This window comes from Emydura macquarii, unplaced genomic scaffold (genome assembly GCF_026122565.2).
Source record: "Emydura macquarii macquarii isolate MOO-44397 ecotype Brisbane River unplaced genomic scaffold, CSIRO-AGI_Emac_v2 contig_2422, whole genome shotgun sequence".
Taxonomy (NCBI): domain Eukaryota; kingdom Metazoa; phylum Chordata; order Testudines; family Chelidae; genus Emydura; species Emydura macquarii.
In genome coordinates this window covers 40,387,871-40,408,162 of record NW_027132559.1, presented here as the reverse complement: position 1 = coordinate 40,408,162, position 20,292 = coordinate 40,387,871, and the positions used below count along the sequence as shown (strand labels likewise).

Genomic DNA, 20,292 nt, shown 5'->3' with positions numbered 1-20,292 from the left:
AAGAGAAATAAGCAGTATATGCAAATTGCTTAGCTTACATGTATATTTTCCATCCCAAATTTTGCCCAGCAAAATACATTTATATGTTCCAGAAACAGTTTCTACACTATCAGCACTTTTTTCCTGTAGGACAACTGATTCATACTGTCAAACAGTGGCAACAGAGCAAGACCATTTAAAAATAGGTTTACTTTTGGTTAAAAAAAGATTTTAAAATAATCACAATACTTAAGGTTAAAATTAGTAAAGTATTTTTAATAAGCACACTGATAGACAAGTTATGTTAGAACACTGTGATTCTGAAAACTGACATTCAACATCGTTCTAGCCTCTCCTCACCTTGCACTGGAAAGGAACTGAAACATAATACATAGAACATACTCTTCTGTAATTCCTAACATTTCAGCAAAAATACCCAAGTTGATTTTAGTAATTGTTTTTTAAAAACACAGAAAGACACTAACTTTTTAAAATTTAACATAAGCCAGGAAATATAGCAGAAATTATGCTCTCACTGGGTCAGTTACTTCATTGCTTTACTTCTCAATTTGCTTCCAAACATCTTTGCTCTAATGCACTCTATGGAATTTCAAGGGCGTTTCCAGATGTGTTGGAATGCCAACTCAACATATTCTCAAAGCACTATGGCTGGATTACATAAAAGAGACAAAAGCAGCTGATCAAGAAGATCAGGAAGTTAGTATCTCTCCAATCTATTGAGGAACTCCACAATCACACTATAACATATTGGGGTGGGAGGACTAGTTATTTGGAGGGGCGGGAGGTTTTGTTTCTGAATTACTCACCTATCATCTAATTATTGACAATATTTATTTTCCACCTTCTACCCAACCTTTTTTCTCCAAGCTTACATTTTCCTTCTCATCTTCCTTGAATTTTGTAAATGTTTCATTTCTTCTAGCTTTATCCCTAGTACAGCCCTCCACACTCCTCAAAACAGATTGTAGTCCCAGTTTAGCAGGTCTTAACAAAAATGAACAAAAGATTAACAGTACTGCCCCATCTACATCGATGCCCTATTGCATAGCCAAATAGGTAGAGAGACCTGCATTTTTGCAATTGCAAAGCAACACGAAAATAACACAAAAAGACCAAATTAAAAATGCATCCAGCAGTGATGGCTCCTGCCCAACAGGCCTGGGCCTGGCTCCCCACTCCAGGACTCACAAACTGGTGCATGGGGCCACAGCACCACTAACATATGGCTCAACTGGTCCTCTCTCCTAGTGCCGAGGGAGAGCAGGGAGCACGGTGGCATCCAGGCCAAATTTGAATAAGTGGTGTTGCAACCCGCTGTACAAGATAACAGTGCCATTCATACAAATTTGACCCAGTCATCGACCCCCGTCTCCCAACTTGACAGAGGGGTGGTTGGGTCAAATTTGGGTGGCAACCTCACACTCCAGTTCACAACACACAGGGCTGGACTCAATCCCTCAGGGATAGAACCCAATCCATGGAGGGACAGAGATGGATAAAACAACAAACAAAAAAATTCCAAAAAATAAAACAAAAAAGGTATAAAAAAATTAAAAAGCATTTCAGAGGAGCCAGGGTAAACCTAATCACAACACTCCACCCCATTAGCCTCACCTACCCCTAGCACTTCACATGCTTGCTAGAACAACACATAAAATGATCTTTGATATTTACAGGTCATGGTAAAATTTGTGACTGATATGTAACCACTAGAGAACAGCTACAGCAGGGGTTCTACTGTGGGTGTAGTTGGGGATGGCAGGAGGGGGTTGCCTCCCCAAACTGTATATGTTGGCAGAGTGACAGCTGGTGATGGCCCCGCTGAAGCCCAGAAGAGCCCAGTGCCCCCAGCAGGCAGCAGAAAGTGAACCAGAGCCGCTGGTGATGGGTGGAAGGCAAGGAGAAGGGGCTGGCCCCAAAAAGCAGCAACTCCCAGGGCATCGGCTCGGAGTGAGGCCTCTAGCCTCCTCCTGCCACACCCCATGATCCATGGCTGTTGGGCCGCCTGGAGTATCAGCCCCAGGGCCACCCCAGGAATTGGGGCTCAGCGCTGGGTGATTGGGACAATCACAGTAATGGCCAGGCTCAGCCTGAGCCTCTACCCATCACTGGTAGCCCTCAAATCCTTCCCTTGTTCCTGGGTAAGGGGTGCCTGTGAGGTGAGCCAGGGTGCTGGATGGGTGATTAGGGCAGGCTGTCAGGTGACCAGCTCAAGGCACTCAGCGGGCGGCGGAGGCTGTCAGCAAGGGCTGGCTATGGCAACTGCCTGGCCCCTTCGCTCTCTCGCAAGCCCAGGTCCCTGCTTAGGTGAGGGGCCGCGCACACCCTGCGAGATCCCTCTTACTGACGGATGCATGTTGACAGGGGGCCACAGTGCCTATTGCAGCTGCACAGGTGGGCCGCAAGGAAAAAAGAGCTAAAGTGCCCAGCGCCTGAAGTCATTCCCACAAATATAGTATATAGTGGATTGACCCTCTTATCCAGGTCTCCTGTTCCTCCCAGGATTCCCTCAAGAGGTCCAGGATGCCCCAGAGCTGCGTCCCATAGAGGAGTTCAAATGGGGAAAAACGGGGGATGCTTGCGGGACCTCTTGCACCACGAAGAGCAGAACTGGCAGTGGCTTATCCCAGTGCCAGGGGTCATCCTCCACAAACTTTCTCATAATCCTTTTCAGCATCCTGTTGAACCGTTCCACCAACCCATCTGTCTGAGGGTGACAGACAGAGGTTCTGAGGGCACGGATATTTAGCAGGCAGCAGAGCTCCACCATCAGTTTAGATGTCACGTTGGCCCATTGGTCCATCAATATTTTGCGAGGGAGTCCAACTCTGGTGAAAATCTGCAGGAGCTCATTGGCAATTGTGGGGGCTGTAGTCGTCCGCAATGGGACGGCCTTGGGGTAGTGCGTCACATAATTTCTAATGAGGAAATACTTCTGACCCAAGCTGCTCTTTTCCAGGGATCCCACCAGATCCAGGCCAATACACTTGAAGAGGACCCCCACCACTAACAGGAGCATAAGGGGGAACTTTGGCATCCCCTCTGAGCCAGCTTTCTGGCACTCGAGGCAAGAAGCACAGTAGGCCCTTAGTGTATGCCGGACCAGAAGAATCTCTGGGCCACACACTGTAGTATTTTCCTCTCTCCCCAGGTGTCCTGACCAGGGCACTGAGTGGTCCAGGTGAAGCAGGTCTTGCTGGAACCTCCATGGGACTAACAGTTGGTGCAGCTCCTCCTTTGTCTGAGGGTCTTGGACCAGCCTGTAGAGCAAGTCATTGCGAACCTCGAAGCAGGGCCCCTGGGGGATTCACCAGGGTTGATTCTCCTCCCACGGGTGGCTCGCCACCTGTTCACATGCCCAGCTGAGGGTCAGGTCACTCAGTTGCTCCTCTAGGAAGTCCCCATCGATGTCCAATGCCCCAGATCCTTCCTTAACCAAGGCCTCTGCCCGGGAGCACCTCTTACTCAGCACGATGGGGCCTTCCGAGCACCTCCAGTGGCATTGGGCTGTGAGAGACTCAACAGCCCCCTCCTTTCAGGTCGTGGCTTCTTTGTGTCAGAGGGGGGTGCATGCTCCAATCTTGCAAGACGCCCACAACCCCGGCCAGTCGTGCCTCAGGATTACTTGGTACAACAACCGTGGGGCCACCTGTACACAATACAGACCTTCCCCATAGGCGGTCCCAAGTCGCACCCTGGTAGTAGGATGGGGCACACATCTCTGTGGATTCTCTGTAGATGTATGGGTGCCATCGCCAGGCCTGCGATCTTGACAAGGCCAGCCTAGATGAGTGTTTGGCTGCATCCTGAGTCAACAAGGGCAGTCGTGGGGGTTCTATCCACCTATACCAGGATCAGGATCTTGCAAGGTTCTTTCTTCTGGGCTCAGTTGCCAGCTGTCCATGCCTGCCTGTAATTATAATCCATGTAGGGGCAATCATGTTAGAAATGCCTTTCCTGTCCACACTGGTAACATTAGTCTTGTGTTCCCACTTCAGGCATTGTGGTCCAGGTACACTCTGCCCCCCCAATTGACTCGTCCCTTGCCCAGGGTGGGGGCGGGTCAGGCAGTTTTGCCGTACTGGGGCCCACTGCAGGAGCCTGCATCCCCCTTTCAGCTCCCCCTTTCAGCCCTGTGGGGCCCTCAATGTGGTGGTCAATCCCTGTCCCTCAGGCTCCCGGGGTCACAGACTGGCCACTCTGATCTTTCAGCGGCCAAGTAATCCTCCATCAGGGAGATGGCCTCAGCAAGGGTGGTTGGACGGTGCTGTTATGTCCATTCTCTTCCCCCAACGGGCAGGAACTGGATAAATTGTTCTAGTGCAATCCCCTCTGCCACTTGCACTCCCAACCGTTGCTCCAGTTCCAACCACCTCCAACAGAAATCCCAAAATCATTGGGACATGGCCCTGGGCTTGGCCATAGGTCTGTATTGTTAGTAGCAGAGCTGTTGACAGTATGTCTCAGGGCTCATGTGTGTTTGGTCCAGGATAGTTGCCCTGACCTTAGGGTACCCCAGTGCCTCTCAGAGTTCAAGGTTACAGTAGGCCAGTTAAACATGAGGGTAAGAAGCTGGCCCAATGGTCTGGCGGCCATTGGGCCGCAATGGCAACCCACTCAAAAGTCACAAGGAACGTCTCGGGGTTGTCACTGGGTCCCATCTTTGTCAGGCGTACCGGTATCCCTACCCCATTGCCACTCATCTCTGGCTCTGCCAGGGTGTAGGGTGGTGAACGGGGTGGCCATAGCAGCACAGCCATCTGTTGGGTCAGCCATTCCTGCTGCACCTGTTGGACAGCCAGTTCCCACATCAGCTGTTATTGCTGCTCCTGCGCCATCTGGAGTTGTTCTTGGGAGGCTAGCTGTTGCGAGAAGCTGCACCTGCTTTTGTTGCAGTTGTGAGGCCCGCTGCTGCCGGCTCTCCAATAGCCATTTCAAAAGCTCTTTGGTTTCCATGACCATTGGTTGCGGGGGGTGGAAGGATGCTTACCACCACCTTGTTCCCTTAGGAACCTACTAGCAGGCCCTGATTGCCTCCTGCCAGCATTCTCCTCCAGTTGTCACAGAGCTTGTACACCCCGTCCCCCCATTTGGGGAGGGGGGGAAGGGCGTTGTAACCCCACGGTTGAGTCTAACTTCCTACCTGCGTTTCAGGGCAGTCTGGCCTAGTGGCCCAAGTCAATAAAGCAGCCCTTCCCATCAGGGCAGCGGGGCCAGATGGTCAGATAATCAGTAAAGTCACCCCCCTCTGTATGGTACTGTGACCTACTGGTAGGTTGGGGAAGTGGCTGTGTGGAGCCCAGGCCCTCCCTGTTCCTCTGAGCCCTATCCCAGGGCCCTGGCAGTCACAGGGATGTTCGCCACCGAGTCAGCGGGGATCCTCCTGAAACACACTGACTGGTTCCCTGATTCCCCCACTTCAGCAAAGTTTAAGTCCCCTGGACTACTTCCTACTCCTTTCCCTGGAGGCGAAGTCCATAGTTCTTCCGGGTCTCCAGGGTCATTGGCTGCTACAGCTCCCAGTGATTCTGTTCCCTCTGGACCTTCTTCAGGCGGTGAGACATCCGCCTGGGTTGCAGTGCTCTCCGCCTGCACGGTCTGGGGCTCTGGTAGTTCCAGGGCCAGGGCTTGCAAGGTGAGTCCTTTCTTCTCAGCAGTCCACCCCAGCTGAGCTGGGCTGCACTCTTTTGTACTGAGGCTGCAGGTGGAGCATGGTCTCCTCAGCCCACAGAGTGGGATTAACCCTAGCCAGACCAGTGCAGGGTTTGTACACCCCAACACTATCCCCTCCAAAGTTTTACTATGAATAGGGGCTAGAGCCCTGGCCATATTATGGAAGCTTGTATAATAGGGAAACATATATCATGGTGTGCCTTAATTTTTACCAAATATTATGAAGACTGCATAATCATATTGGTGATTAGATCCATCCAATAAAATGTTTGTCATTTAAGTGCCAATAATGGGAGAACAAGCCCTTTTAGACCTAACAAAACAGTAGTACAGACAATTAAAATCCTTACGTCACTAAGACAGATAGTTCAACAAGAAAGCAAGTGAAAATTGTCTTTTATCATGCTCAGATATCCAAGGAATCTTAATGAATTACATAAAGCATAGATAATTTAAGACTCTGAATGCTTTTTAACTTTTTGTTGAGCAATGTTTTTGAACTATTCATATCAGGCCCAAATGCCCCAATCAGGATTGGGGGCTCATTCTTCTTGCATCATACAAATCACTAAGACATGGCCCCTGCTTCATGATCTTACAATCTAAGATGTTAAATTACAGACGAGAGGAAGAGATAAGAACTGTATTTGCTTGTAATATAAAAATATGCAATTTTTAAATTATTAGTAGATAAAATAAATGTCAGCTATCTCCATCTGCCGATCAACCAAGCAATTAGATGATTTCTTACAAGTGTCATGGCAGAAAGAAAAACTTTAGTGAACAGAAACAATTCAATCTAGTCTACCATCAAATCAGATTGACTTGCCTATTAGTGCAACTGTGCATCAGTGGGAGAACATATGCCTAGATTTTAATGCCATTAAACTCTAGTTTATTATTTTAAAGTAAAGAGGTAGCAGGACAAAAATAACTGGAAACTTGTTCAATATAACACAGCCAGTTTAATTCTGATTTTGTTCCTAGACAAATATGCCAGCAGAGAAACTACATTTGACCATCATACTTGCAGATCCAAGGGTTTGCTTTCAAGATGCACCTGCTTATACAACAACTAAGTCTGGATACCTGGTTATGACATAGTTCCCATTTATAGAATGGACCTTAACTGTGTTCCATTACATGGCCACAGTTTTATCCTAGTTATGAAACAGTGCTAAGGTCTATTCTACACTACAACACTATAAATTGGAACAATACTGTAACTAGGTCACGGATCAACTGTGTTGGAATTGTAGTACAGACAGGCCCTTTGTTAGTTAGAAATTTGGGGTGGTGGGGAAAAGAGGGGTTTGGTCTCAGAGGCTGTCAATTTAACTACAGAACAAATATAAAATGGTCAGGACCAGTAAAGGCTTCCCAAAACTGCCTTTGCATAAGTATTTTAATCTTAACCTAGAGGTCTCACTTTTAGTGGCTGAAAGGATAATTCAGTTTCCCTGACAATTCAGTACTTCACCTCTACTGAGGTTACCAATACAGGTGCCAATCAGAGCCAAGCATGATCCTTCTGATTTTAAAAGTACCCCAAAAGGCACAGCAATTTGATCTGATTACAGACTAATTTCCTCCCAAAAAAAAAAAAAAATTTTTTTTTCAAATAACTTAGTTGTGTGCTTAAAAAAAAAAAAAAAAAAAAAACACCCACACTTTTGTTCTGGTAGCAGGAAGATTATCTAAATCCTTCAATTACATCTTGTAAAATTTGGAGAGGAAAAAGGAGAGAAAAATATCTGATTAAATTATTATATGCCACAATTCAGTCCAAAAATGGTTTTTAATCCATAGTTATAGGGACACTATCAACTTTCACAAACACACTAACTCTTATGGACAATTTTTTTTTAAACCTATTCCTGTTTCACAGAAATGTTGGGTGCTGAAAGTTTAGAGAAGAAAATACTCTGTTTATTGTGTGTACTTGACAAGATTTTTAGTATACAGTCTATCAATTTCCCCTTGTTATGTGGGTCTTTTACACAATAATAAGGGGCAAAGAGGAGGAGAGAACCTTGGAAAGTGTGATTGTAATACCATAAAAATGGTCAGGGATACTCAAGTGCAGATGTAATACCCGAAGCTAGTTGAAATATTTTTTTTAGAAGTTAAAACTGATGGTGTCCAATTAACATGGAATTAAAGTAGGAAGTTCAACAAATAATGCTCAATACATTGCTACTAAGCAATTTTGTAGTATTATTTAATAAACAAAGTACCTACCACTCTGGCTGCTCTTTCCTGAGATTCACACTTCCTGCAAAACCAAGGTCCAGTAGGTACTTGAACAATTCCATAGCAAGCTGTTTCAGACAAGATAAAATATTTTAGCAATCATAAAACAGTGCTACAATACAGTAATACTTATCTCTGTTATAATTCTTTTCAGCAGTAGAGTTTGAAGCCTTTTACAGAGAGGATAAGTCTACTTCTGTGTGTAAAACATGCTATACCCGACATACTGTCAAAACTACCTCTCAAGCTAGTGGTCAAGTACAAGCTATTTGCCCTTTACGTTTATGCAAAATACTTGTTTGGATTAAGTAAAACAAACTACAGTTTACCTTACATTGTGAAAAAAAACAAAAATTGTTCGACTATAATAGTTGTTTTACATGCTATATGTTTTGCTATTTAATTTAGGATAAAAGACAGCTTTACAATAAGAAACATCTGTCATTTATAGTAAGTTTAGTTTTTCTCTTAAAAATAATTATCGTTCTAATTTAGAACATAGTTGGAAAAAAATTGTCACAAAAACCCAATATTTAATTTCAATAAGCTGACTTTTCCTACTCTTGAGTATTGCAGCAAGCATAAAGTACTCTGAAGACTAAAATGTAGAAATAATATTTGGTCTGAAGAGGCAAGTGGAGCTACAAATATGACAAATCTGAATTGAAGAATATCAATGGATTTAAAGTCATAAAGTCATTCTAAGCCTTCAATCCCAGAAACATTATGTTTATAAATAACTTGTACAAATAAGTAGTCTAATCAAGTTCAAAGTAAACTCTTGGGGGAAAGATCACAATCATCCTGGTTCTGAAAGCAGATCTGCACATGTGGATCTCTATTCCCATATGCAAGGTTTATTGACTTGAGAGGGGCTCCATGTGGGTATAGAGGTCTGCCTGTCCAGATCACCTTGCAGCATTGGGGCCTGTGTTTGTACGGCGTATAACAAAAAATGATCCTAATAAGGACCTGTTTATAGTTCAGATTTTAAATATGCAGAACAGGAAACTCAAAGTAATAGGTCTCACAGTGCCATTAACTCTGCCCCCTTTGAATGTCAAGTACAGATATTTGAAAAAAAATTACACACACACACACACACACAGGTTGCATTTTTTATGCCTTCATACATACAATAAAGTCAAATTATGGTTTCCACAGGAGCAATAATTTTGAATTTGACTTTCTACACTTAAGAACTCAAATGCTCTTTGAACCCAGTGGTTTTGCATTTTGTTTAAAGTGCCAGTTTGTTTCAAATTCTAAATGTGTAAAGTAGCGATTAAAAAGTCACCTGACAAGTTAACTGCAAACAACAAAATGGGGAAAGTGGAGAATTACGATTAACTAAACACTTGAAGCATTACATTTTAACTTAAGAAGAAAAACACAGTAAATGCAATAAAACACTGTCTTTTGATATATGAAACATGAAGTTAACACTCCTCAAAAAGCATCCAACCACACTACTAGCTACATAAGTCTATGTCACCTACACTATTCAAGTATTAAAAATTGAAACATACTGGTCATCTCTTTTTTGATTTGCGAATGCTAACGTTCTGTAATATAGCTGTAATAAAGAGAAAATAATTTGCTTCATTTTCCTACACTAAATTAAAACAGGCAAAGACAAGCACAGACTGATATATCCCAAAAAAATAAATTCAGCATTTTAGTTGTTTGCATAGTCAAGCAAATATACACTACGTGTGAAGTTTCAAAATATCATCAGAAGGGGTATAGCAAATCTGACTATCTTTCTCAGCACATAAAATTGGAAACTGGCAATAGACAGTGCAGACACACAGTCTATGGTATAAGGAAATGAATGATAAGGCAATTCAGGGAGAGAGCTTGATCCAGATTGATCAAAGTTAGGCAAAGTCTGAAGAGGCATATCTTACATTTCAAATAAGAGATGTTCCAGATATATTTGCATCTGTATCTTAAACATTACTTCTGCGCATTAACAAATTAGAAGATTTTTTATTTCTCAGTACAGGTACATGACTTCCTTATGCTTACACCTTTGTTATTTCTAGATTGTTAGGAGCACTTGTCAACCTCTTAGTGGATTAAATCATGGGCAAGTTTTAAATTAGCTTGTTTTGAACTAGCCAAGAGTGAAAACCATTTTTCATGCTTAGATTTCAAAGATAGCCAAATAATTTTAAGCCAAACTTCCCAAAAAGGAGATGTTTAATTCTTAGACTAGTAAGTAGTATGAAAATATTCAGCCCCAAAGGATATTTGGACAGTTATAAGCACCTTTAAAAAGCCTATTAAAATGGAAGCGCCTCCTCTACCAGTCCCACAATGTCAACTGTTAAGATGTGCAGCATTTCTAATAACAAACACTTAAAATATACTACAGCTGAAACACAGTAAATCTAAGTCAGTAATTCTTCCTTTTCTGTAACCATCACAATAGTGTGACCTCAAAAACTTAAAAGTATCATCATCAGGTTATATTCCTGAAATTGGATCCTTTCTTCCAGATTTGGATTTGAATAAACATAGCTGCAATACAGTTGTATCCAACTTAAGAATTCCTGTCTACATTAGGGGCATTTTCCAAATTTTTACCCGTGTTGCTAACACCAGTTTAGCTCCACTGGCAACAGAAGTGTTGAGAATCATAACACAGAAGGGCTTTTTCAATACTATCATATGATCCCTCTCAGAGCACCATAGTTAAGACCCTAGCCAAAGGTTACCAACACTAATGAAGCTGAACTGGTCTTAGCAATGGTGGGATACATATTTTTTTTAAATTTACTCAGTTTGGCATAAGTGACTGCCTTCTCCTTCTGAAAATAAATACTATTTATGTTCAGAGTCATTATTTTCTTATTCTAAACCACATCAAACCAAACCCAAAACTCTAATGTAAGCCTGACTATAGGCATCTCCAACTATGTCCCAAACTGGTACACTTCTTTCAACATCAACTCTACTCTGAAGACAGGACAACTCTGATTCAAAAACAGACTCATTCCACAAGCTGCTCTTCAGCATCCTTTTGCCTCATGACACCAAATTCTTTACAAGGGACAATCTGGATTGCCTCCTGCTTTCATTTTATGAACTGGGAAGTAAGCATCAGTAAAACAATGTATAGCTAACCCAATGTAACAAACAATTTATAATCAAGCTATTGAACATCTGAACTGTTTTGCAAGTAGTGCAAATCCAGGGATGAAAGATATTTCATCAGTAAAGCACAAATGCCTCAATCTCTCGCAAGCATCAGGTATTCAGACTAATGATCTGGATACAAGACTCCTGTTTTTCCACTGCTCTGACTTGTTCAACATATTATTTAAAAAAACCAAAAACGAATAGGACAGTTTATTTTAAATGCAGCCACTTTGGAGTTGGTGGAAAGAGAAATTATAACTACCATTACAGTTCCTTGTTTCTGCTCTCCATTTAGAAATGATGATCATTTTGTTCCTTTCCTAGCCTGGTGAAAACACCACAATCCAGTGTCTCCCCTCCTCCCAAAGAAAAGACAACCTAATGACAGCAGCAAAGTAATCACACACATTACACTGTGCATCACAGCTCCTGAGCTGGACACTAACCAATCTCTTTCTCCACTAACCCAAGGAAATCCAACACCAGTGAGTAATATCAGTCCCCTTCACCACCAAAACAGGAAGTCTCCACATCTACCAGGCACTATCAGCCAAATGACATTCAGGGAAAGAGCAACAAGGAGGGTGAGGGAATATATTTTATTGGATCAACTTCTGTTGGCAAGAGGCAAATGTCTGAGTTTACACGGAGCTCTTCTTCAGGAAAGAGAGCTCTGTGTAAGCTTGCAAGCCTCTCTCTTTCTCCAAGAGAAGGTGGTCCAGTAAAAGACGTTACCTCACCGCCCCCCTTGTCTCTCTATTATCCTGTGACCAACAAAGTTACAACACCACTGCAAACAAATATTCAGGGAAAGAGGCAAACCAACGGGGACAATCACATAACAGCTGAGTTTCCCTTTGCACACTCCTCCCAGCCCCAGCTTCTCCCGTGCTGGGTTCCCCCAGACAGATGTTTAATTTGGGGGAGAGGAAATGCGGACGGTCTCTCCGGAGGGCAAGGCCAGAGCAGCAGATGTGGGAGGGGCCGTTATCGGCGAACAGGAGGGAGCCGTTGTAGAAGGAAGAGGGGCAGGTTCTGCTCGGTGGGGACGGGATGGAGGTGTGCGGGCAGGTGGAGAACATGTGGCTGTGCAGTGGGAGCTAGGGACAGCCAGAGGGACCGTAGTTTTAGGGAGAAACGGTAAAAAGGAGGAGGCAGGCAGGAGGGAAGGAGGGAAGTCTGGGAGGCTGTAGGGGTGGGGGGCAGGTCAGGGAGGGGCTGCAGGGCACACGGTGTGCGGCGGGGGGGGCTCAGGTGGGAGGGGGATAGTCTCAGGCAAGAGGCTCTCCGCAAGTCGGGCCCGGGTACTCACTCACCTTGATGCACTGCGACATTGCAGCCGTGCCCGTCGCAGTACACCAGCGGGTTCTCGGCCCAGCCCCTCTCGTCGGAGCACACGCAGCAGCCGCCGATCATCTCCTTCATGCTATTGGAGAACTCGGCCTCCAGTGACACAGGCAGCAGCAGCGGCCCGCTTGAGACCATCTAAGGGTTAAAAACACCGTCAACACCGCACACACCAGCGCCCCTGCCTCTCTCCCTCTTCCGGCCGGGGCTCCCCCTCAGGCACTCAGCCGCCGTCGCCACGGCAGTGATTTAGGACCCATGTCCACGGGCTGAGTCAGTCACGCACACACAGGCGAACGGCAGTACGCAGACGGGAGGCAAAGGCAACCCAGCAAGGCCCACGCGCAGGCGCACTCTACCTCCCTGTGGTGAAGGCCTGGGTCCGGGCTTCCTCGCGGTGGCTCATGGGCCGCCAGTGGAACGTGAGCAACAGCGGAGTTCTGACCCTCCAACGGTTCTAACCAATTACGCAGACAGAGCGTGCGCGAGGCAGAGGCCAGCTCAGGGAAGGGAGAGTCCCCCCTCTCCCCGCCTGCGCGCGTGCGCGCGCGAGCCGGAAGACTCTAGTAGTGCCTCTGCCACCTGATGTTTGAGCTTTCCCTTGGGGGGGCGGAGCTGCGTAGCGGCGCTGCTCCGGCACACAGAGCGGGGGCTGGAACCTGGGGGGCACGACTGCGGACGGCCCTCCCCTCACCATTGGAATTAGGGCCCAACACACCACTGCCTGGCAAGCCTGAGACCGGTGTTATCCATATTGTGTGTGCAATGACCTGTGTGTAGCCGCAGGCCCTACCGCTTGCAGGCGTGTGTGGGGGGGAAAGGGGGATTTCAGATCTGCCTGCAAAATCTCATACATTTTGGGTGGTGCTGGGGGCCACAGGAGCCGTTTTACATCCCCCTCGGTGTGACTGCAGCACTAACACATTCCCACTCCGCCCCCCCAAAATCCTTTTACTATCTTGTTGCTGTACTCCTCAGCCTGACTGCAGGACTCATTCCTTCTCACTTCTGCTCCCAGCCATCCCACCCACATGCAGCAGTTTGTGCTCTCTTGTTTATTTTCACCTAAGTGTGACTGACAACTGATAAGTCATAGAAATAATAAATAATGATAATTATTCATTCCAGTATTTTGCCCCCCAAAAATTATGTAATGTGGGTGCACCACTGCCTGGCAGTTAGTGCCACAATTGTGAAAGTGATGTTGAATTGAAGATATGACAGATGCCAGACAGGCCCTACACAAAAACTGTTCTTGAGCATCACTGTTCTCTAAATTTACTTAAAGGTAGTTTATTCCTTGCCAGATTTGTTTTGTTTTTATTTGCTGTCTCTGTTTATTTAAAAAAAAAACAGAGGGAGAGAGGGATAGTTGAGGTGGTCAGCAGAGAAGAAAATCTCATGCTTTTCAATTTTGTAAGCAGGTATGGTTGTAGCAGAAGGAATTAATTGTGATGGTTGGGAGTGTAGAGAAATTAAACACAGCCTTGCAAAATTCTGCTTCCTCACTTGCCCTATGGCCAGTAATAATTTTCTCTTTTTTCCCCCAGTAAAATATCATTGATTTATTTTCATTATCATGTTAAAGGACAGGCAAGCAGAATTTGTGCATGGGCTGGTAAATTTTCGTCATGATTTTGCAACGCTGGCTTAGTAGCGTTTTGGACTTTATTTCAATCAATATTAAATTACATTTATTGTTCTAAGTGTTATCTGTACCCAGAGATTATGGGGTTGGATGCATTTTATAAATTGCTAAATAAATAATAAAGACTGCACATATGCGGGTTTGAGCTGCTGTGTGGAAGGGAAGGAGGGATGTGCACAACTCTCTAGCCCCTTGAGATATCTGAGTATGCAATGCAGTTTGTGTGCAGGATATCTTAGGTCAGACACTTTCTATCCTTCAAAGTTTTAAATGAAATTATTTAGATACAGGAGGAAGAACCGGGGGGAGGGAAAAAGGAGTGGTGAGGGTCATTTCCTAAATAGATAGGGCCTAGCTAAACATATTGATTAATATAACAGGGCTCTAAGTTTTTGTAGTCTTCTGAAAATTCCTTCAAAAGTATATAGCTGTGTATAGATATTTTGTTCTTAAAAAGATGGATGCTGTGAAAGATTCAGAATTTAATATAGTTCAACTTGTGCAAAATAACCCTGTGTCTCCCTCCAAAAACAAAAGAATTATAACACAGAATAAAAGTTAGAATGTAGAACCGTTTACATAACACAACATATTAGCAAGACAATTTTGATTGCATTTTGGGCTTGTAAAACAATCTGAAAATTGCAGGTGTACATCAGCTACTTTGTATGGGAATAAAGGAATTAATATCCTGAAGTTCTAAAAACCCACAAATTATTTGAAGCTGAGAGATACAGTGTCCCAAGGCCTCTTCATTCCTGTCAGGAAAATGACATCTAATTTAAATGGCATCCCCAATTATTTTGTTAAGCCAGACAAGAATAAAATCATGGTATAAAAGCAATTTTTTCTTAGATGTCCCTGACAGATAATATTAGAAAATAAATATCTGTGTCTTTTAATGAGAATATAGTAAACATACTATGGTTTTGGGAATTAACATATCCATGCTTGAAAAACTTATATTGCAACTAAAAATTGGAAACAATATTTTCTCCTAGTTTATTAGCGATTTGGAATGTTATCGTGATTGAGATACTTATTTTGTAATTTCTTCTTTTAAAAATAAATGTTACAATTAATAGATCTTTCTCCATGTAATATTAGATATCTTAAGATTTGGCCCTTCATAAAACAGAAAGCTGGCACAAAATAAAATCATATTGCAATAATTGTCAAAGATTTCACCAAGAATATATTTTGTAAAAATATCACACATTTCAAATAAAAGTATATTTTATATCTATCTATACAATACACTAACAATATAATGCCCGCTCAATACTGATCAATCTGAAACTTCGCTTCTGTAAAAATGCAGTCAAGCTTTGATGCATTAAATTATTTAATAAACATTTGCTTATTTTTAATTTTAGTTAAGTTCCTTTGATGGAGTGAACATACATGAACAAAAAGAGACTCCAAGATCATTACCTTATGGCAGTGTGTAATATTTGATGGCCAAATTTAGATAACCTTTTGATAGTTCTGAAAAACAATAATTTGGAGGAGGCCTTTGAAATGCAAAGGAGAAGAAATGCTTTACCACAAAATAAGTACTGCAAGTAGTGTGCTTGTAACAGTTATGGGATCAGAAAGTAAAATCTTGTACTATATATTTTTATGAGTTTAGTGATTAATAAGCACTGACTTGATACAGGGGGCCAATTTTCTTTTGGAAAAAGAAGTCAGTCCTTAAAGTGATTTTCATATATATGTGAGATTATAATAATTAAAAAGAAAAATAATTCTATGAATGAATAATTTCAAATTTAACTTGTGTGCAAGGGGCAGATACAATTGTTTTACTAAGAGGTGTCTACAAAACATGTAATTTACCAAAATAAAATTGTAAGGAAAAGAGTACAATACAAGATGATACTTTTTCTGTATTTTTTTATATTTTAAATAATTTATCAAATCATTTGTTTATGTTTATCCCCAGAGGTGAATGGGAATTGTACTTTCAAACTGGCAATTGTTTAAAAAAAGATTTAAGACATTATTCAAGAAAATGTTAAACATCTTATTCGGTGATTAAATGTATTATTCTGCAGTACCCTAGACTCACTGGCAAAATAAGAAAATTACTTACCTTATATTTTTTATTACCAATTAGCAATTTCCTGTAACAGTTCTGAAATATCATTTTAGAACATTTGTTTTAAATCTTGCTAAACATTCTTAAGACATACAAAAACGCATCCTGTGCTTGCTGAGTGAAAGAAGGGCTTTGTTGTTTAATCATTTAATTGAGAGAAAGACAGCATATTAAAAATTAAAGCAGGTGCAATATTCTGAAGATTCCTTAGATATCAACATTTGAGGAATAGCAGACAAAGCAAAGAAATGCATTTATCCTATGCTATTTTAAAAAACAAGAGGTAAAGTTATGGGTTGTGTTTCTGGAGTAGGAGAATTGACTTCTTTATAGGAAGTAAATGTTTCTTAGAAATTTTTTACTGTATTTTTTAATTGAGCCTATGTTCAAAGGGCTTTCATCTTTACCTGTGTGCAAAGTATATACAACAAAACATATGTAATTAAAAATAAGAATAATTACAATAACCTGACATTCAATAGGGAGGTTACTATTGTTCATGTTTTTCTATTTAAAATACATCAGGAGTTTTTGTTTGTCTTCTGTTTATGTGTTAACATCACAAATAACCTTAATCAACATAAAATGTAATCATAGGCTATTTGCTTATTCCTAGGAAAGACGCAGCAAAACGGCAACTCTACACAATGTAGAAAGTATATGACTTTTGCGTTCTGACCTTTACACATAGTGTGTTTTAAATGGCAGATTGGCTTAGATCCAATAAATTTAGCCATGTTCAATAATAAGGAACATAGCATATTTATTAAATCCATATTAAAAATATGCATCTAGTCTTTGCTATATGTTTGCTCCTAAGTTATACTACTAAAAAGTACAGTTTTCTATTTTCTTCAATACGTGAATACCAATTATCAAACCAATACATATAATTCTACCAGTACATAATTTTTGAATAATTAAAATGTTTTCATAGTCATTCACCTCTTATCTAGTGGTTTGCATGTTATACATTTATAGATTATATAAGTATAGGTAATAGAATTTAAGACTGTGTAAGATGTATGCTCTGAATAGTATGCCTACTCATTTACTGTGCTATTGCCATTTGTGTGAACGTAAGTATAGCTTTTAATGTTATAGAATGGTGGTATTATATCCTTGTTGCTTTAACACTACTGTTTAAAAGCATTAATTTCATTGTTTTTAATTGCACTATCACCTTTGAAGACTTCTGGCAAAATCTATTTAACTAGCAGCAATGAATGAAATAGGTAGTTTTCAAGTACTGCTTCTGTTACTAATGTTGACATTTAAATGTTAATTCTAGTCTCAGGTTTACTGTAAACATGAAGCAAGGTTTTTCCTTGAATGAACAATCTTAAACCACAATTCTAAGTAAAGGAATTGTAACACAGGGTATTTTAAGCATGGTGCTTAGTTCCTTTTTAAAGATTTAACATTCCCTAAGTGATACAGGTTAAAGATTTAAAAATAGCAGCTGATTTATAATTCTCTACATTAAAAATGTATTTAAATGTTAACCACATTTTTATGTGAGTCAGGTCAAAATAATAATTACAGTATATTACAAAAGAACCTGAAATAAACTTCCAGCAAACCTTACTGAATATTAATGCTGTGCTAATCCTTGAAAAGCAGGGTTAGTAAACTCTGGAATTTAGATATGTGATTTAAATGCAATGCACAGCTTTTCTTTAGATAAGACTAATATCCACTGTAAAGTTTGGGATTTTGTATGATGTATTTATTAATTTATTGGATTTTTAAATAAATGTAATACATTTACATAGTGATCCCCAAAACAATCCTTAAATTGTCTTTATACATGCATATCCCTGTGTAGAATTTCTTAAATTAGCATTTTTATACTAAAGCAAGACCTTATACATTTATTTGTTGTGTTATGATTGGTAGTGTAATATATTGTAATATCAAGGGTCACATTTCCTTTATTTCCATTTAAGAGTTACATTTATATTATAATTAATACAAGAAATGACATGCTGAGTTTCTAATCAAGTGTCTGATACAAAGCTATTTTAATATGGATATGTATAAATGAAATCCATATATGCAGTTTCAGGATAATGGGGTGGAGAAGAGAAACGTGGGTTTTGTTATATGCTAAAGCAACGTCAAGTAAATGAAGCGCATTTGTGGGCTGCATAAATGATATTAGCCTAGTTTACCAAGTACCATTTGGATAAAATAATGTTACTTTTTTTATTTAAAGTGTTTCCTTCTCAATAAGGGGCCATCACCTTCCAATCTCAAAAACACGCCCAAGAATATGTTAATTAATTGTATTGTGTCCCTGAAATAAAGAGGTTGCCAAATGCAATAAAAAAAAAAAAAAAAAAAAAAAAAAAAAAAGCCCTCGGATCAATGAGCTAAGTTCCCACTGCTAGTTGCTAAAGTAATTTCGATTTTGTGTTTGTAAATGCACACGCATTTCTTCTATGTATGGTGTCGTGTTTTATCATTAAAAACTTTCCGATAACAAGTCTAACGTGACCACATAGGATGTATCTTGGGAAGCTTAACATTCCTAATGAATTAAGCGCGCAAGCCTCGAATCACTTTTTGTCAATCTTACTATGGTACATCAGAGTCGGAATGTGGGTAATTTTTATATCGAGGTACTTCCCCAATTAAAAACAACGACAATGATCCTTTGTGAAAGGAGGACTATATTAAATACGTCAACATATTCTATACAAGACAAGTACAATATAGAGAACACCAAAGAGCGGCCAGAAATGGTGTTCCCCTAACTATTTTAAAAACTTTCTTTCAACGAAACAATTTTGAACCTACAATATGCAATATATATTTATTAAAACAATATGATCGCATATAATTTCATTTTAAATTACATTTTCTCAAACTATATTCACATTTTGCAAATTACCAAACAGCATTTGAGAGTAAACACGTCTCAACTGGGAAAACAAACAGATGCCTTCAATATTTTTTCTTATTTTTAAGCCAATGTAATTAATTAGCAGTTTTTCTCTTGTGAAATATTATTTTGCCTCTTAAGCCTTCAAATGATGTTTAAGACTTCTACCATCTAAATATAATTGTGCTTTATAAGACGATTGAGTCCCACCAAAGACTGCAAGTTTACACAGAGTGAAGGAAAACGAACAGCAAAAACAAGTTTAAATAACTTAAACGCTGAGCTAGGTTTCCAAGCACAGGAGGAAACTCAGTGTTAGCATCTAGCTGAAAATAATTCCTATTTATAAACATAATCTGTTCTTAGTCTTGTAGTTGAAATAATTTGTCAAATGTTAGTTTCGTGGTGCTATGTAAATGTAATATTAAATAAGACATCAATTCTAGTTTATTAAACTAAAATTTCAAGCCCTGTGAAACAGTTTACTGAAACCAATCGCTGTTTTTGTAGAAGAAATTTGTTCAAAACTACTTAAAGATTTCTCCAGAAATTATCCTTCCTAATAAATGTATGAGACCCCCCTCCACTGCTTAATTTTCTCACTAAAGTGCAATGCGCAAAGACTATTTTTGCTGAAAAGAATACGGCACTTGTTGGAAATTTTCTTTCATCTCAAGTTAGTTAACTGTTTTTTGATGTAATGCAGAGTGAAAAACTCAGGTCTGGACGGAGTGTTGAAATAATTTATTTTTAAATAAGTTTTAGAAAAACATTAAAGCAAAGAATTTTTCCTGAAAAGCACTAATTTTTAATTTTGTAACGCGTACAAACACAGAGCTAGCATTTGAAGCAATTGCTGGCTTTATTGTTAAATGCTAAATAAGATTAATGGTCGTTTTTAAAAAATAAAACATTCAAACGTGTTATTTCAAAATTCTATTTGACTGTATTTATTATTCCACATTCTGTGATTCTGAAAGTTGCTTTTCTCCCAGTTTCTCTAGAGGTCCCTTCTCTGAAATCCACTCAAAACATGTTCTTTTTATGTATAAATCCAGCCCTACGGTGGGGTTTTTACCTTTTGTGTACCATGTAAGTTACAGCCTCACTGGAGCATCCCTTAGTGAATAGCACTTTTAAATAGTCCTTCCTACTTATTTACCAGTTGTCCTGTTGGAAACCCCTGAGCTGCTGAGGAGGATAATGCAAACTTGCGCCATAACCCAACTGTGTTTG

The 20,292-nt window shown here is 40.6% G+C and overlaps 1 protein-coding gene across 3 annotated transcripts in view; it reads right to left on the bottom strand.

The window, feature by feature from the left end:
• Positions 1–12,674, bottom strand: part of MLLT10 (MLLT10 histone lysine methyltransferase DOT1L cofactor) — a 213,016-nt gene extending 200,342 nt beyond the window's left edge. For 2 of the 3 annotated variants that reach the window (XM_067562351.1, XM_067562352.1), the window contains exons 1-2: positions 12,390–12,674; positions 7,915–7,994 (exon numbers count right to left, since the gene is read on the bottom strand). In XM_067562351.1, coding sequence (XP_067418452.1) covers positions 7,915–7,994; positions 12,390–12,558 — 249 coding nt within the window. In that variant the 5' untranslated portion in view covers positions 12,559–12,674. Of the gene's footprint in view, positions 1–7,914; positions 7,995–12,389 lie in introns of those variants that run through there. The other variant, XM_067562353.1, reaches the window with a different exon arrangement.
• Positions 12,675–20,292: the final 7,618 nt, after the last annotated feature.